The 14,197-nt window shown below is 36.8% G+C and overlaps 1 protein-coding gene across 1 annotated transcript in view; it reads left to right on the forward strand.

Annotated features, from left to right (window-relative positions):
- The window catches only part of TBCK (TBC1 domain containing kinase), a gene marked incomplete at its 5' end in the record, with an annotated part of 140,900 nt that overhangs the window by 87,275 nt on the left and 39,428 nt on the right, over positions 1 to 14,197 (forward strand). The window contains one exon of the mRNA XM_080915166.1: positions 9,326 to 9,501. Within this exon, the coding sequence (XP_080771292.1) occupies positions 9,326 to 9,501 (176 nt within the window). The remainder of the gene's footprint in view (positions 1 to 9,325; positions 9,502 to 14,197) is intronic.

Raw genomic sequence — 14,197 nt, forward strand, 5'->3', positions numbered from 1 at the left:
TCCATTCCTTTTTGTTTCTCTATTACAACAACCAAGTTAAATTTTTGCTTTAAAAATTATTGTTAATTATATAGTTGATGTTGATAAATATAAATTATAATCTAGCTTTTGTCATTTTCCTTCAAAGAGCTTGGCCTTATTACAGAGTGTCAATATTTGGTGGGCATTATTTTTTTAATCTGCTTTAATTCTTTATTAATGTATGTCTGGTTTAAAATTTTTAAAACTTCATCCAAGAATATATAGCTCTCTAGATCTCACTAGGAAGCTCACTCCAAATTTTGACTAAACTTCATAATTTCTGAGCCATTAATTATCTCTGTGAAGACTATTAATACCTCTTGGATACTGTAAGGACTCACTAAATGGGCAGTAGGGTAACCTTCTTCTATCCGCATGGAGAAATAGTGTTTAGACTTACATCCAGACTTACACATCATCAATGCTCCTTTCCTCACCGTCATGTTGGGAACAGAAAATCTTGGCAATGGAGGAATTCTCTACAACTTTAAAATAGTTTAAAGCTTAATGCTTTTGAAACTTTTTTTTTATGTTTGTAAACTATATATTCTTTATTTTTTTTAAACTTTATTTTACAAAACAAAGATAAAAGGAAAAAAATTTAAACCTTTTTGCTTAAATGTATACAAATACATTTTTGTCAGTGCTTGGCTTTTTTTATCTTTTTTTTAACGACTTTATTTTGCAAAACAAAGATAAATGTACAGATTTTAAACATTTTTTGCTTAAAATTATACATTTTTGTCAGTACTGTTTTTTCAGACATTAAAATAAATTTTACATAAAACCATGTGAATATGTTTTTTAGTCAGTACTTGATTTTTTTCAAGGGCTTGACAGTATGCATTGAAAACCTACTAGTTGCAATAAGCGTAAAGTACATGCAAAACAAAACGCAACATGGAAATAGTCAAAGTCTTCTTGTTTTGTGAATATATGTATATTTTTTGTTTTCTTTATTTCTTGGACTTCATAGAGTCTGTGAGTTGTTTCTGGGGGAGTGCAAGCCTCTGGGGTTAGCATCCCACTATCAGTGACTGCATATTATGTCTGCTCTTTTGTGACTGGGTTATCTCACTCAGGATGATCTTCTCTAGATGCAGCCATTTTCTTAAGAATTTGGTTAAGTCATTGTTTCTGGTGGCTGAGTGGTATTCCATTGTGTATATGTACCACAATTTTTGTATCCATTCGTCTTCTGAAGGACATCTGGGTTCCTTCCAGCTTCTGGCTATTATAAATAGAGCCGCTATGAACATTGTGGTGCATATATCTTTGTTGTGTATTAAAGTGTCTCTGGGGTATATGCCCAGAAGTGGAATAGCTGGGTCTTCAGGTAGTACTATATCCAATTTTCTGAGGTATCACCAGACAGATTTCCAGAGTGGTTGTATTAGCTTGCAACCCCACCAACAGTGGAGAAGTGTTCCTCTTTCTCCACAGCCTCGCCAGCATCTGCTGTCATCTGAGTTTTGGATGTTGGCCAATCTGACTGGTGTGAGGTGGAATCTTAGGGTTGTTTTGATTTGCATTCCCCTGATGGCTAAGGATGTCGAGCACTTCCTCAGATGTTTCTCGGCCATTCGGTGTTCCTCAACTGAAAATGATTTGTTTAGCTCTGTACCTCATTTTTTAATAGGGTTATTTGATTCTCTGGTGTCTAGCTTTTTGAGTTCCTTGTACACCTTGGATATTAGGCCTCTATCTGATGTGGTGTTGGTAAAGATCTTTTCCCATTCTGTTGGTTGCCGTTTTGTTTTCTTGACGATGTCCTTAGCCTTACAGAAACTTTGCAATCTCATTAAGTCCCATTTGTTAATCTTTGACCTTAGAGCTTGAGCCATTGGTGTTTTGTTCAGGAAATTTTCTCCTGTGCCTATGTGTTCTAAGGTTTTCCCTACTTTCTCATCTAATAGTTTCAGTGTATCTGGTTTAATGTGGAGATCTTTAATCCACTTACACTTGAGCTTTGTACAAGGAGATAAGAACGGGTCTATTTTCATTCTTTTGCATGTTGAGTGCCAGTTGGACCAGCACCATTTGTTGAATAGGCTGTCCTTTTTCCATTGAATGTTTACTGCTCCTTTGTCAAAAATCAGGTGACCATATACATGAGGGCTCATTTCTGGATCTTCTATTCTATTCCATTGATCCACTTGCCTATTTCTGTACCAGTACCATGCAGTTTTCAGCACAATTGCCTTGTAATATAGCTTGAGGTCAGGGATAGTGATTCCCGCAGATGTTTTTTTGTTGTTGAGGATGGATTTTGCTATTCTAGGTCTTTTGTTATTCCATATGAAATTGCACATTGATCTTTCCAATTCCATTAAGAACTGGGTTGGAATTTTGATGGGGATTGCATTGAATCTGTAGATTGCTTTTGGTAGGATGGCCATTTTTAAGATGTTGATCTTTCCAATCCATGAGCATGGGAGATCTTTCCATTTTCTGAGATCCTCCTCAATTTCTTTCTTTAGAGGTTTGAAGTTCTTGTCATACAGGTCCTTCACTTCCTTAGTTAGAGTCACACCAAGGTATTTCATAGTTTTTGTAACGATTGTGAAGGGTACCTTTTCCCTAATTTCTTTCTCCACATGTTTGTCCTTTGAGTATAGGAAGGCTACTGATTTGTTTGAGTTAATTTTGTATCCAGCCACTTTGCTGAACTTGTTTATCAGCTGTAGGAGTTCTCTGGTGGAATTTTTGGGGTCACTCAAGTACACTATCATGTCATCGGCAAAGAGTGATGTTTTTATCTCTTCCTTTCCGATTTGTATCCCCTTGATCTCCTTTTGCTGTCTAATTGCTCCAGCCAGGACTTCCAGTACTATGTTGAATAGGTAGGGAGAGAGTGGGCAGCCTTGTCGAATCCCTGATTTTAGTGGGATTGCTTCAAGTTTCTTGCCATTAAGTTTGATGTTGGCTGTTGGTTTGCTGTATATTGCTTTTATTATGTTTAAATATGGGCCTTGGATTCCTGTTCTTTCCAGGACTTTTAACATGAAGGGGTGTTGGATTTTGTCGAATGCTTTCTCAGTGTCTAGTGAGATGACCATGTGATTTTGGTTTTTAAGTTTGTTTATATGGTGGATTACATTGATGGATTTCCTTATGTTAAACCATCTCTGCATCCCAGGGATGAAGCCTACTTGGTCATGATGAATGATGGGTTTGATATGTTCTTGGATTCGGTTTGCAAGAATTTTGTTGAGTATTTTTGCATCAATGTTCATAAGTGAGATTGGTCTGAAGTTCTCTTTCCTTGTAGGGTCTTTGTGTGGCTTAGGTACGAGGGTTATTGTAGCCTCAAAAAATGAGTTGGGTAATATTCCATCTGATTCTATCTTTAGGAATAGTTTGGCGAATATTGGTGTTATATCCCCAATAAATGTCTGATAAAATTCTGCACTGAACCCGTCTGGACCTGGGCTTTTTTTGGTTGGGAGGCTTTTGATGACTTCTTCTATTTCTTTAGGTGTTGTAGGGTTATTTAGATGGTTTACTTGGTACTGGTTAAACTTTGGGACCTAGTATCTGTCTAGGAATTCGTCCATTTCCTCCAGATTTTCCAATTTTGTGGAGTATAAGTTTTTGTAGTAGGATCTGATGATTTCTTGAATTTCCTTAGTTTCAGTTGTTATGTCACCACTTTCCTTTCTGATTTTGTTAATTTGGATACTCTCTCTTTGCCCTTTAGTTAGTCTGGCTAGGGGTTTATCAATCTTGTTGATTTTCTCAAAGAACCAACTCTTGCTTTTGTTGATTTTTTTCAATGGTTCTTTTTGTTTCTATTTGGTCTATTCTGCCCTAATTTTGATTATTTCTTGCCGTCTACTCTTTTTGGGTATATCTGCTTCCTTTTGTTCTAGGGCTTTTAGCTGTGCTGTCAGGTTGCTGATGTGAGCTCTCTCCAGTTTCTTTTTGGAAGCACTTAGGGCTATGAGTTTTCCTCTCAATACTGCTTTCATTGCATCCCATAGGTTGGGTATGTTGTGTTATCGTTTTCGTTGAATTCTAGAAAGTCCTTAATTTCTTTCTTTATTTCTTCTTTGACCCTGCTATCCTTTAACAAAGAGTTGTTTAGTTTCCATGTGTATGTGGGCATTTTGTTGTCTTTGTTGTTGTTAAAGACCATGGTGATCTGAGAGGATGCATGGGAGTATTTCAATCTTCTTATATCGATGAAGGCTCATTCTGTGTCCAATTATGTGGTAAATTTTCGAGAAGGTGCCATGGGGTGGTGAGAAGAAGGTGTATTCTTTTACTTTAGGATAGTATGTTCTGTATATATCTATTAATTCTAGTTGGTTCAAAGTCTCTGCTAGTTTTGCAGTGTCCTTGTTCAGTTTCTGTTTCCCTGATCAGTCCATTGGTGAGAATGGGGTATTAAAGTCTCCCACTATTATTGTGTGGGGTGAAATGTATTTTTTGAGCTTTAGTAGAGTTTCTTTTATGAATGTGGGTGATTTTTTATTTGGAGCATATATGTTAAGGATTGAGAGTTCCTCCTGACAGATTTCCCCGGTAATGAGTAAAAAGTGTCCTTCTTTATCTTTTTCGATAACTTTTGGTTGGAAATTTACTTTATTCGATATTAGAATAGCCACTCCAGCTTGCTTCTTGGAGCTGTTTGCTTGGAAGTTTTTTTCCCACCCTTTTACTCTGAGATAGTGTCTGTCTCTGTCTCTGAGATGAGTTTCCTGTATGCAGCAAAAGGCTGGATTTTGATTATGTATCCAGTCTGATAATCTATGTCTCTTTATTGGGGAGTTGAGACCATTTATGTTAATAGATATTAAGGAATAATTGTTTCTGTTTCCTGCCATTTTTGCTTTTTTGGGTTGAGTTGTGTCTGTGTTTTTTTCTTCTTTTAGTTTTCTTGTTTAGGAGTTTTCTTGTTTTTACTAGGCTGTATTTTCCCTCCTTGTATTGGGTTTTCCACCTATAATTCGTTGTAGTGCTGGGTTTGTGGTCAGATATTGTGTGAATTTTGATTTGTCTTGAAATATCTTTGTCTCTCCATCGATGGTGATTGATAGTTTTGCTGGGTATAGCAGCTTGGGCTGGCACTTGTGCTCTCTTAAGGAGTGCATGATGTCTGTCCAGGCTCTTCTAGCTTTCATAGGCTCTGTTGAGAAATCGGGTGTGAGTCTGATTGGTCTGCCTTTATATGTTACCTGACCTTTTTCCCTTACTGCTTTTAGTATTCTTTCTTTACTTTGGGCACTTGATGTTTTTACTATTATGTGTCGGGAGGTATTTCTTTTCTGGTCCAACCTATTTGGAGTTCGGAAGGCTTCTTTTATGCTCGTGGTCATCTCATTCTTGAGTGTAGGGAAGTTTTCTTCTATGATTTTGTTGAAGATATTTACTGTGCCTCTTAGTTGATACTCTTCTCCCTCTTCTATTCCTATTATCCTTAGGTTCGGTCTTCTCATTGTGTCTTGTATTTCCTGGACATTTTGGGTTAGGAGCTTTTTGTTTTTTGCATCTTCTCTGGCTGTTTTGTCTATGTTTGCAATGTTGTCTTCTGACCCCGAGATTCTCTCCTCGATCTCTTGTAATCTGTTGGAAATGCTTGCTTCTGTGACTCCTGATTTTTTTTTTTTTTTTTTTTTTTTTTTTTTTTTTTTTTTTTTTGGTGTTCTGACTCTAGGGTTATCTCTTTTAGCGCTTTCTTTATTGTGTCAATTTCTGTTTTAATTTTCCTCTTCCATTCCTTTATTTCTTTGGTTCTGTTTTCCTCTCGTTCTTTGAGTTCTTTGAGTGTTTTTCTTGTTTCTTCTTTAAAAGCTTCTGAATCTTTTTGCTTTTCCTCCCTTTCTTGTTTAAGTAACTCTATCAGCGTCTTGAGGCATGATTTCAGGTCTGTGTCTTTTTTTTTCAGGAGTGTTTGGAATTCCGATGTTTGCTACTATTGGAGAGCTGGGTTCTGGTGTTGCTAGATTGTCTTGGTTTCCTTGGGATATACTCTTTCTCTTTCCTCTTGCCATTTTGTTGTCAGTGATATGTTCTTGCCTTTCCCTTGTATCTGGTCTGTGTTTCTGGTACACTTTCCGTGTGCACTCCGCAGAGATCTCTCTACTCCCCGGCAGCCCAGGTTCCGGGTGGCAGCTGGGCCAGGCTCCGCTCTGCGTCCTGAAGTCGCCTCCGGGTGGGAACAGACGTTCCCAAGATCTGTTCCTGGTCACAGATGCTCAGCCTGTACCGAAACTTTTTTAAACAACACTTCTCTGTTAAGTAGATATTGTTACTATATGATTATGAAATTTGAAAGTACCAAGATCCTAAGAGCACATAAAAGAAGTAAATCATGCAATTTTCTCAAATTTAACTTTGACCTGACTTCTTAGAAAAGGCGGTAGATCCCTTCATAACTCAGAAGGAAGAAGATCCAACCCTGAGGCACTATGGTCAGTGAAAAACCACCTCAGGACAAATAAAAATATAAAAGGTGTGTTGTTGTCTGTGAGCCCTCTATGAGGGCTCTGGAAAGTGAGGAGACTCCTATCAAGATGAAGTAAATCAAAAAAATGAATATTTTTATCTCCTGTTCAAAAGAAGATTTAATATAAAGGAGCCAAAAAAAAAAAAAAAATTCTTGCATACTAGTGAAAGAATGTTCAGACATCAGGGATTCAGTAGACCTAAGCAGCCATCATTCCCATCCAGATAAAAGAAGCAAGGGCTTCAAGAGACAGCTTTTTAAATCTGACTTTGCTCGCAGGAAACATTAGATGTATGTTTATTGTATTAAAGATATTTCAGTTTTTCTGAGAGATGAAACTGATGAGTGAGGATGAAGAAAGTGAGAGTTAGAAAAATTATTTCACTCAGTCACGCAAAAAAAAAGTCTTCTGGTCTTGATTCAAACCTGAGAGACCTTAACATAGGACTCGTGCTTTATTTACAAATTAAATACCAGTACTGTGGACTAGAGATTGGCCTATAAAAATGATTGCACAACTGATAGTTTATAAAATATGCTTGCATTGTGTTTTAATTGTGGGACGATTTGGAGATGGACAAGTTAGGTAACTGGAGACAAGGACAGCCACTATCGAATGGGGCAGGTCCTCTGCAGCCTTTCAGGGTTCACTGCACACCAGGCAAAGCTGCAGAGCTCCCTGGAATCAGACGGAGATTGGCATTTCCCTTTGCCAAGTGGCGGCTGGAGCCATGCTGCTGATTTGGATCACTGACTTGATGTGAAGCTTTTGCTGCGTGACAGATGTGTCAAACTGATTTGGAGACTGAAGATAGAAAATGTATGGACTGAAATTCTTTTTCTTCAGGGACTTAGTATTAAATATACAAAATTTATATAACTGATCATTTCTTCTCCTTAGCTACGAAGTATCTAATCTCAATTATTGTAATTGAAAGTTTTCTAAAATAACTTGTTCATAGTTGTTTGTAAACATGTAGAGATAATTCAGTTTTTATTTTTTTTTTGTAGTTTTTATTTTTGGATTGATAATTGTAGAAAATTTTAAAAACACATTTCACTATATTGGCATCATGTTCAGATAAATTCAGTTATATTCAACTCTTGTTACACTCTATATAATTGTACGTCAGAAATAACATGTGTGATGCAGATCTAAAATCTGACCTCTATGTGCTGGAAGTAACCATCTGTAAAGTTGGCAAAAATCATTAAGAGCAGATAAAGTAATGTCTAAATGAGTGACTGATATTTCCAGAACTGCTGTTTCTGTTCCAAACCTAAATGAGTCAGGGTACCTATGTGATCCCTTAGTAGCTCAGACATCCTACCTAAGCAACACACCCAACAGTCACTTTGCTTCCCAGTATCTTAGTTCATTCTTCTAACAGAGATGGCTGGAGTGGGGATGATCTGACTTTGGGATCATTGTGAAAACTAAATGGAACAAGAGCATACAACAGAAAGCCATGTCAGGCAGTAGGGACCCAAGGAATGCTGTTTTCCCTTCTCCAAAGATTCTCCACTCTGTGATGGCAAACAGTTAAAATCCATGCAGCATGCACTTGTTAGCGGTCTGTATACTGTAAAACCCTTGGGACACACAGCTTAAAAAGAGCAAGGATTTGTGTTAGGAACCTTGGGCCTGTGGTTACTTGACTCTGCTGCCTTTGGGCCTTTGTGGGGAGGTTGACCTTCAGTAGGAGGAAACACACAGTTGAAAAATTAGCAAAAAAAAAAAAAAAAAAAAAAAAAGCAAGAGGAAGGGGCGAGGATTAAAGAATCTTCCATCCCTGCCTGCCACCTTCTGCAGGCTCCAGTCAGGAGTGCGCTTTGTCATTTAAGAGTGTCTCTGTCCAGTCAAGTCAGTAACCACACTGCATCCACCAAATCTAGATCATTCCTGTTTCCACATCTCCTTAAAGAGAGTTGAGAAACTTATCCCTTTGGATTTTTAAATCTATGTTTTTAATCTATTGCTTATCTGAACCGACATGATGGAACTATGGGCAAAATGAGAAGAGTTCCATGTTCTGGTTTTAAGAATGAAGACAGGGCAGCACTAGCCAGTGCTGCGTCACATCTCCATCATCTGGGACTTCACTGCTGTGCTCCACCTTCCTCATCTAGAAATGGTTAATTCTTCATCAGAAATGTTGACTATAGTCCAGTCACAAACAGTGATTGGAGGTAGCAGTGCACACATACATGCATTGCCTCTGCCTGCATTTCATCTCTACATAAAAGCTCAGCTAACTCACGAAATTATAACTGATGGAAATGCCTAGGTTGGTATTTTGATCACCTTTCTCTGAATAAATTATATATATGCATATATATAATTTATATATACATAAATTATATATTTCTCTGAATAAATTATATATATACATATATATACTAAACAGCAGTACAACGTTTAGTGTATTTTACTACAAACTGTGGTTAGTCAATATCTGAGTCTTTTGTGTAACTATTCCTACATCTAAGCCCCAATTTTACCTTGCAGAGGGGAAACATTTGTTGCAGTACATATATCAGATTGTTAAATGAAACACATTTTATGGTATTTAAATGATACATTAAAATACACAAAGACGTGCATGAATACATAATGTCAAATGAATCCCACAAAAGATGACATTTATATATTTAAGTACAGATATGATGATGTAATAATAATAACCAAATATCTCTTACCTTTCCAATCACTAATATGCACATTAATATCTACATTATTTTTGTTGGGTTCCTTTCTACTTGGTTTTCATCTCATACAAATTTAAAGAAAATTTATATTAACAATGTAGTCTAAATTCTACAGATGTTTGTCTCTTGATATTTTTAACCTAGAAATTGACATTGAACGCTGTGTACGAGAGTCAGTCAATCTGTTCTGCTGGACTCCGAAAAGTGCTACATACAGACAGCACGCTCAGCCTCTGAAGCCAGCATCTGAGAACAGTGCAGTCCGGAGCTCAGTGCCTTACTTCCCGGCCGAGTGTACAGACCCTCCAAAGACAGACCTGGTACGTAGTAGCAGATTCGGTAGGAGTCCTGAGAGATGGACTGTTGGAGTGTCCGGCCATCATTCATGTCCATACTGCTGGCACTCATGTCCTCTCAGTGGAGTTACTTCCCACTGTTCCTCTGGTGACATGTTTTATCTCCAACATTAGTGCACTAGCCAGTAATACACCAACTTGTTATATGCGATCACAGAAGCAAAGACTTTTATTTTTTTAAATACAACAATGTTAAGAGTTGTTGGTATAATAGGAACTTATTTGTTAAGAACCAAGGAAATAATGTTGAGAAAACTGTCCCATTATGTTTTCAATATTGGCCTTCTTATTAAATTTACAAAATATGTCCAACCTAGCTCTTAAAACTTCAATGTTCCAGAGATCCTAATTTTATATTATCATAATTGTTTTCATGAGATTGGATTTCAGTTAATATGCATGCATTGTTTTAGTAATAGCAAGGTAAACTAACAGGGTAGTAAAGTGTAAAAGAACAGTCTAATGATAAGACATTTCAAACTTTGACTTGTTAAACAGTATTTTTCATAATTAGATTTGTTTGTAGTTTGTATATTTTTTGCATGAATCTACCTTTTTACCACTTAACATTTTCTATGGGTTTTTTTATGTTCCAAATACTGGATACATCTATGTTTTTCTATTTCTGTTGGCAACCAATTTGTATTTCTTAACAGCAAACAGAGATCTGGGTGAGGAAAAGGCACCAGCTCCGTGGTTATGCTAAGTTTCTAAGGGATCTCAAGAGATAAGAAGAGGAACCTACACTAAGAGATAAATACTTTCATTAGTCTCCCAAAGGTCAAGTAGGCCTCCCAAGGGGAGAATTGCCATTTATTGGGCTATAAAGTAAATATTTAGTGTAATTCAAAAGTTATTTTTTAGTTTTATATGTATGAATGTTTTATCTGTTTGTATGTTTGTGTATCACATATGTGTCTCATACTCTCAGAGGTCAGAAGAATGTGTCTGGTCCCATGGAACATGAATTATAGATGACTGTGAGCCACTGTGTGGGTGCTGAGAATTGAACTCCAGTCATCTGGAAGAGCAGCACATTCTTCAAACCACTGAGCCATCTTTACAGCCCCTATAAAAATATTTCTATTATTTAATTATTATTTAATTAGTTCTCATTCCTATTTTTAAGGTTCAAATTTAAATGTTAATATAAAGGAAAGTAGGTAGAAAAATCTGCGCTGCAAATTCATCGAAATTGGGACAGTCCCAGTTCCGACTCATGGAATGTCATGCAGTCTTGCTAGTCTGTTGTTTTCACTTTTGCTGTTGTTGTTGAGTTAGGGACTTATTATGTGCCCTGGACACATAGTGAGTAACTCACAGTGATCCTCCTGCCTCTGCCTTCAGGTACTGAATTTAAATTCCTACACAACCATACCGAGCTTTTGACCAACTCTTTATTCTTTTACAGTAGAAACATGCTTTCTGTTTCATAGAGTTGTCTTTAAGTTTGACCCTGCTTGTTTTTTTTTCCATGTAACATTGAGTAATCCACAGCTGCACTTCCCTATTTATAAGTGCAAATACGTGTTACTGACCATATTTTTGTGACAAAATACAGAGACACTCAAAGACTGAAAGTTGATTTTTGACTCACAGTTTCAGAGGTCTTGGTCTGTTATCTCAGGGGGTAATATGTCCTCATGTAGTAGGACAGAGTAATTCATATGATGAGCCTGGAAGCAAAAAAAAAAAAAAAAAAAAGTAGTGAAAGAGGTCAGGTAAGACACAACCCTAGTGACTTGCTTCCTCCAGCTTGGCCCTGCTGTTGTCCTTCCCAGATCTCAATAACGCCAGCACATGAGCCCACCCATGGTTTAACTCATTCATTAATCAGAAGCTCTTGTCGCTCATCTCTGGAAAAGTCACAAACACACCAAGCAGCTTACTTCACTATGCATTTCTTAGTCCAGGCAAGTTGGCAAGATTTTCACATCATAATACTTAGACTTACCAAAGGCATTTATCAAGTAATATGCAGTGTCCAACTCAGTGTATGATATATACCAAGAATTTAAACCAGGAATTTTCTACATGCTTTTAACTAAAGGCCAAAAATTTCAACACTGTGAATTGTACAGAGCTTTATGACACTAATCTTTTGAATCTGAGTCACTGGTGTGACACAGGCTGTGTTCTTGGGTTCCCTTGACTTCACAATGTCGGCTGCACTAATACTGTGCGTTCAGGCAGTGGGGAGAGCTGGAGTTTGCTTCTAAAGAAGGAATCTTCCTGGCAGTTTTACCCTAGTAATTTCAGTTTAAAATTTCACTTTGACCTTTACTTTTTAGCTTTAATACCATTCTGACTTTTAAGCCACTAAAGAATTGCCAAAAGAATTATTTCATGTCCTGCCAAGATCTCTCCCATCCAGTTTTTCCTTTAATAGTAAAAAAAAAAAGTAGGCTTGAGAATTTGGGTCATAGTTTTCTAATGGGGGGAGCAGTAAGTAAAGGTATGAAATGTTGATGAATGTGATAAAATGGATTTTCTTCTGGGGGATGAGAATGCAGAGATTGGAGATCAACCTTGGTTTTGGTGATCCATATTTTGGTGGGGCTGGAGCTTGCCAGTTTTAGCCCAAGCTAGCTGACCTCCTCCACCCGCATTGCCAGTGCTCGGATTACAAATGCACCACAAGCACTAGCTCTTCAGAGGCACATGATGGGACGCTCCTCCCGCTTGCACAGCAGGCATTAACCAACCACACTCTCACAGCCCTGAGGTTGAAATGGGCGGGTTGTTTTGTTTTACCAGAAGAAACTTTTTGAAAAAAGATGATAGTTAACTTTTAGATTTCTCAAATCTCTTTGACAAATTTGATCAACATATTCATTCATTTATAAGTAGTATAACTTAGTTATATGCAGTCTGTGAATAAGCAAGAATTATTGTTGTTTTTCACTATAACCTGATTAGGAACACATGTAGTAAACCAAGATTTTTAAAAATAAGTTTTGTTTCATCTTCATAATGGTAACTACTTGATGTTGTCATAAGGAAAATAGAACATACACCAAATAGTCTTCAGTGTATAAGCAGTGCTTTATATTGCTGATTAGAGTCATTGAAACATTTTTATACTTCATGATGGAATAGCTTCTAAAAGTGAAATATAAGCCCTATTGTATAAAATTTAATCTCACAAGAAACTTTATATAATTTGAACAATTGAAAAATTGTCTCACTGGACTTTATAGTTTGAAGTCTTTAAAGAACATTTTCTTCCTTTAAACTAATGTCTAACGTGTTTTATTTCTGTTTAATGGTTGAAACAAGCTAATTAATTCAGTATAACTTACAAACTGCTATTTTAGCAAATTTACTGTAAAATGTTTTATGCCCTGGATAATTCAAGTGTATATGTTAATTTATTTCACACAGTACTCTAAAGTCAAAGCTTCTCAAGATTTCACTATTTTTTTTCAATTATACTAGGTGTACATCAACACATACAGTTGCTTGTATATTCTTAAATAAAGTGGTTGGCTTCATAGCACAGTGCAAGGAAAAACACAAATAATGTGATTTCTTCTCGCTAAAGTATCGAGAGTAAAATACTGACCTAAAGTCATTAAACGTCATTTAATTAGAATGCTCAAATCAGCAGGTGCTTTGTGTTTGCCTCTGTCCTCCACGCTGAGTGTTCTCTGTATCATCTAGTTCTCAGCCCCTCGGTGTATAAGGAAAATGGCCACTCTGAGTTCTTTAACTGAAGAACTGTTTGTTTTCATTCATCCATTACTAGTGATCTGTAAGGGCTCACTCCTGTCTGTTATCTCTTTTTTGAGATTTTCTTTCTTTTATTTCTTATTTTATTCTTCACTGTTCATCTTTGTGGTTTGATAATATATACATTTCTATATAAATATATATGTGTGTATATACATAGATGTACATATACATATACATACATACATACATACATACATACATACATACATACATATAGGTGACTTAGCTCTTCATTTCTAAGAATTTCAAAATTCTGTCTCTGCTAAATTTTTCACTAATATCCTAATTATCTTTCTAATTTCATTTAATGGGTTATTTTTCTCATGGATTTTATTCAGCTTGTAAATGACTATTTAAAATGTTCTTTATGGTGTATTTCATCTGTGCCTGTGTGAAATCGGTTACTAAAGAGTTTGATGTGTGCCTTTAGAGGCATGGTACCTTGAGTTTTCATATTTCCTGTGCTCCTACAATAAGGTTTTTTTCTATCGGATGGATCAAACTGACTACTATTATGGCTGTATTTTGAAATTGGGAACATAGTGTAGTTTCCCTGTGGCTCCTTGGGCTATGATTAATGACTCCGCATACAGTGCAAACTGAGATGGAATCAGAAACCCACTATCATATGAGCCACATGAGTGTGTACAGGAGCTCAAGCAGATATAGTGCTGATAGGCACGGCTGCAAGGCACTCACTGTGTATTTACTCACACAGTGGGAATAGTGGACCCTATCAGCTAACCACCCCTTCATCAAGCGCTGTTGGTTCTAGCTGTGTAGCAAGGCCCTCTAACACTGGCAGCCCTATTAGTGGTGAGGATCCTAGAGTACTTTCCCTTCAGTTTAGCAGTGGCTTGGATCCAGATATCATTGATAAAAACCCATAGCAGTACTGCTGTGGTGCTCATACTGAGTCATAACT

This window comes from Micromys minutus (genome assembly GCF_963924665.1).
Source record: "Micromys minutus genome assembly, chromosome: 4".
NCBI lineage: Eukaryota > Metazoa > Chordata > Mammalia > Rodentia > Muridae > Micromys > Micromys minutus.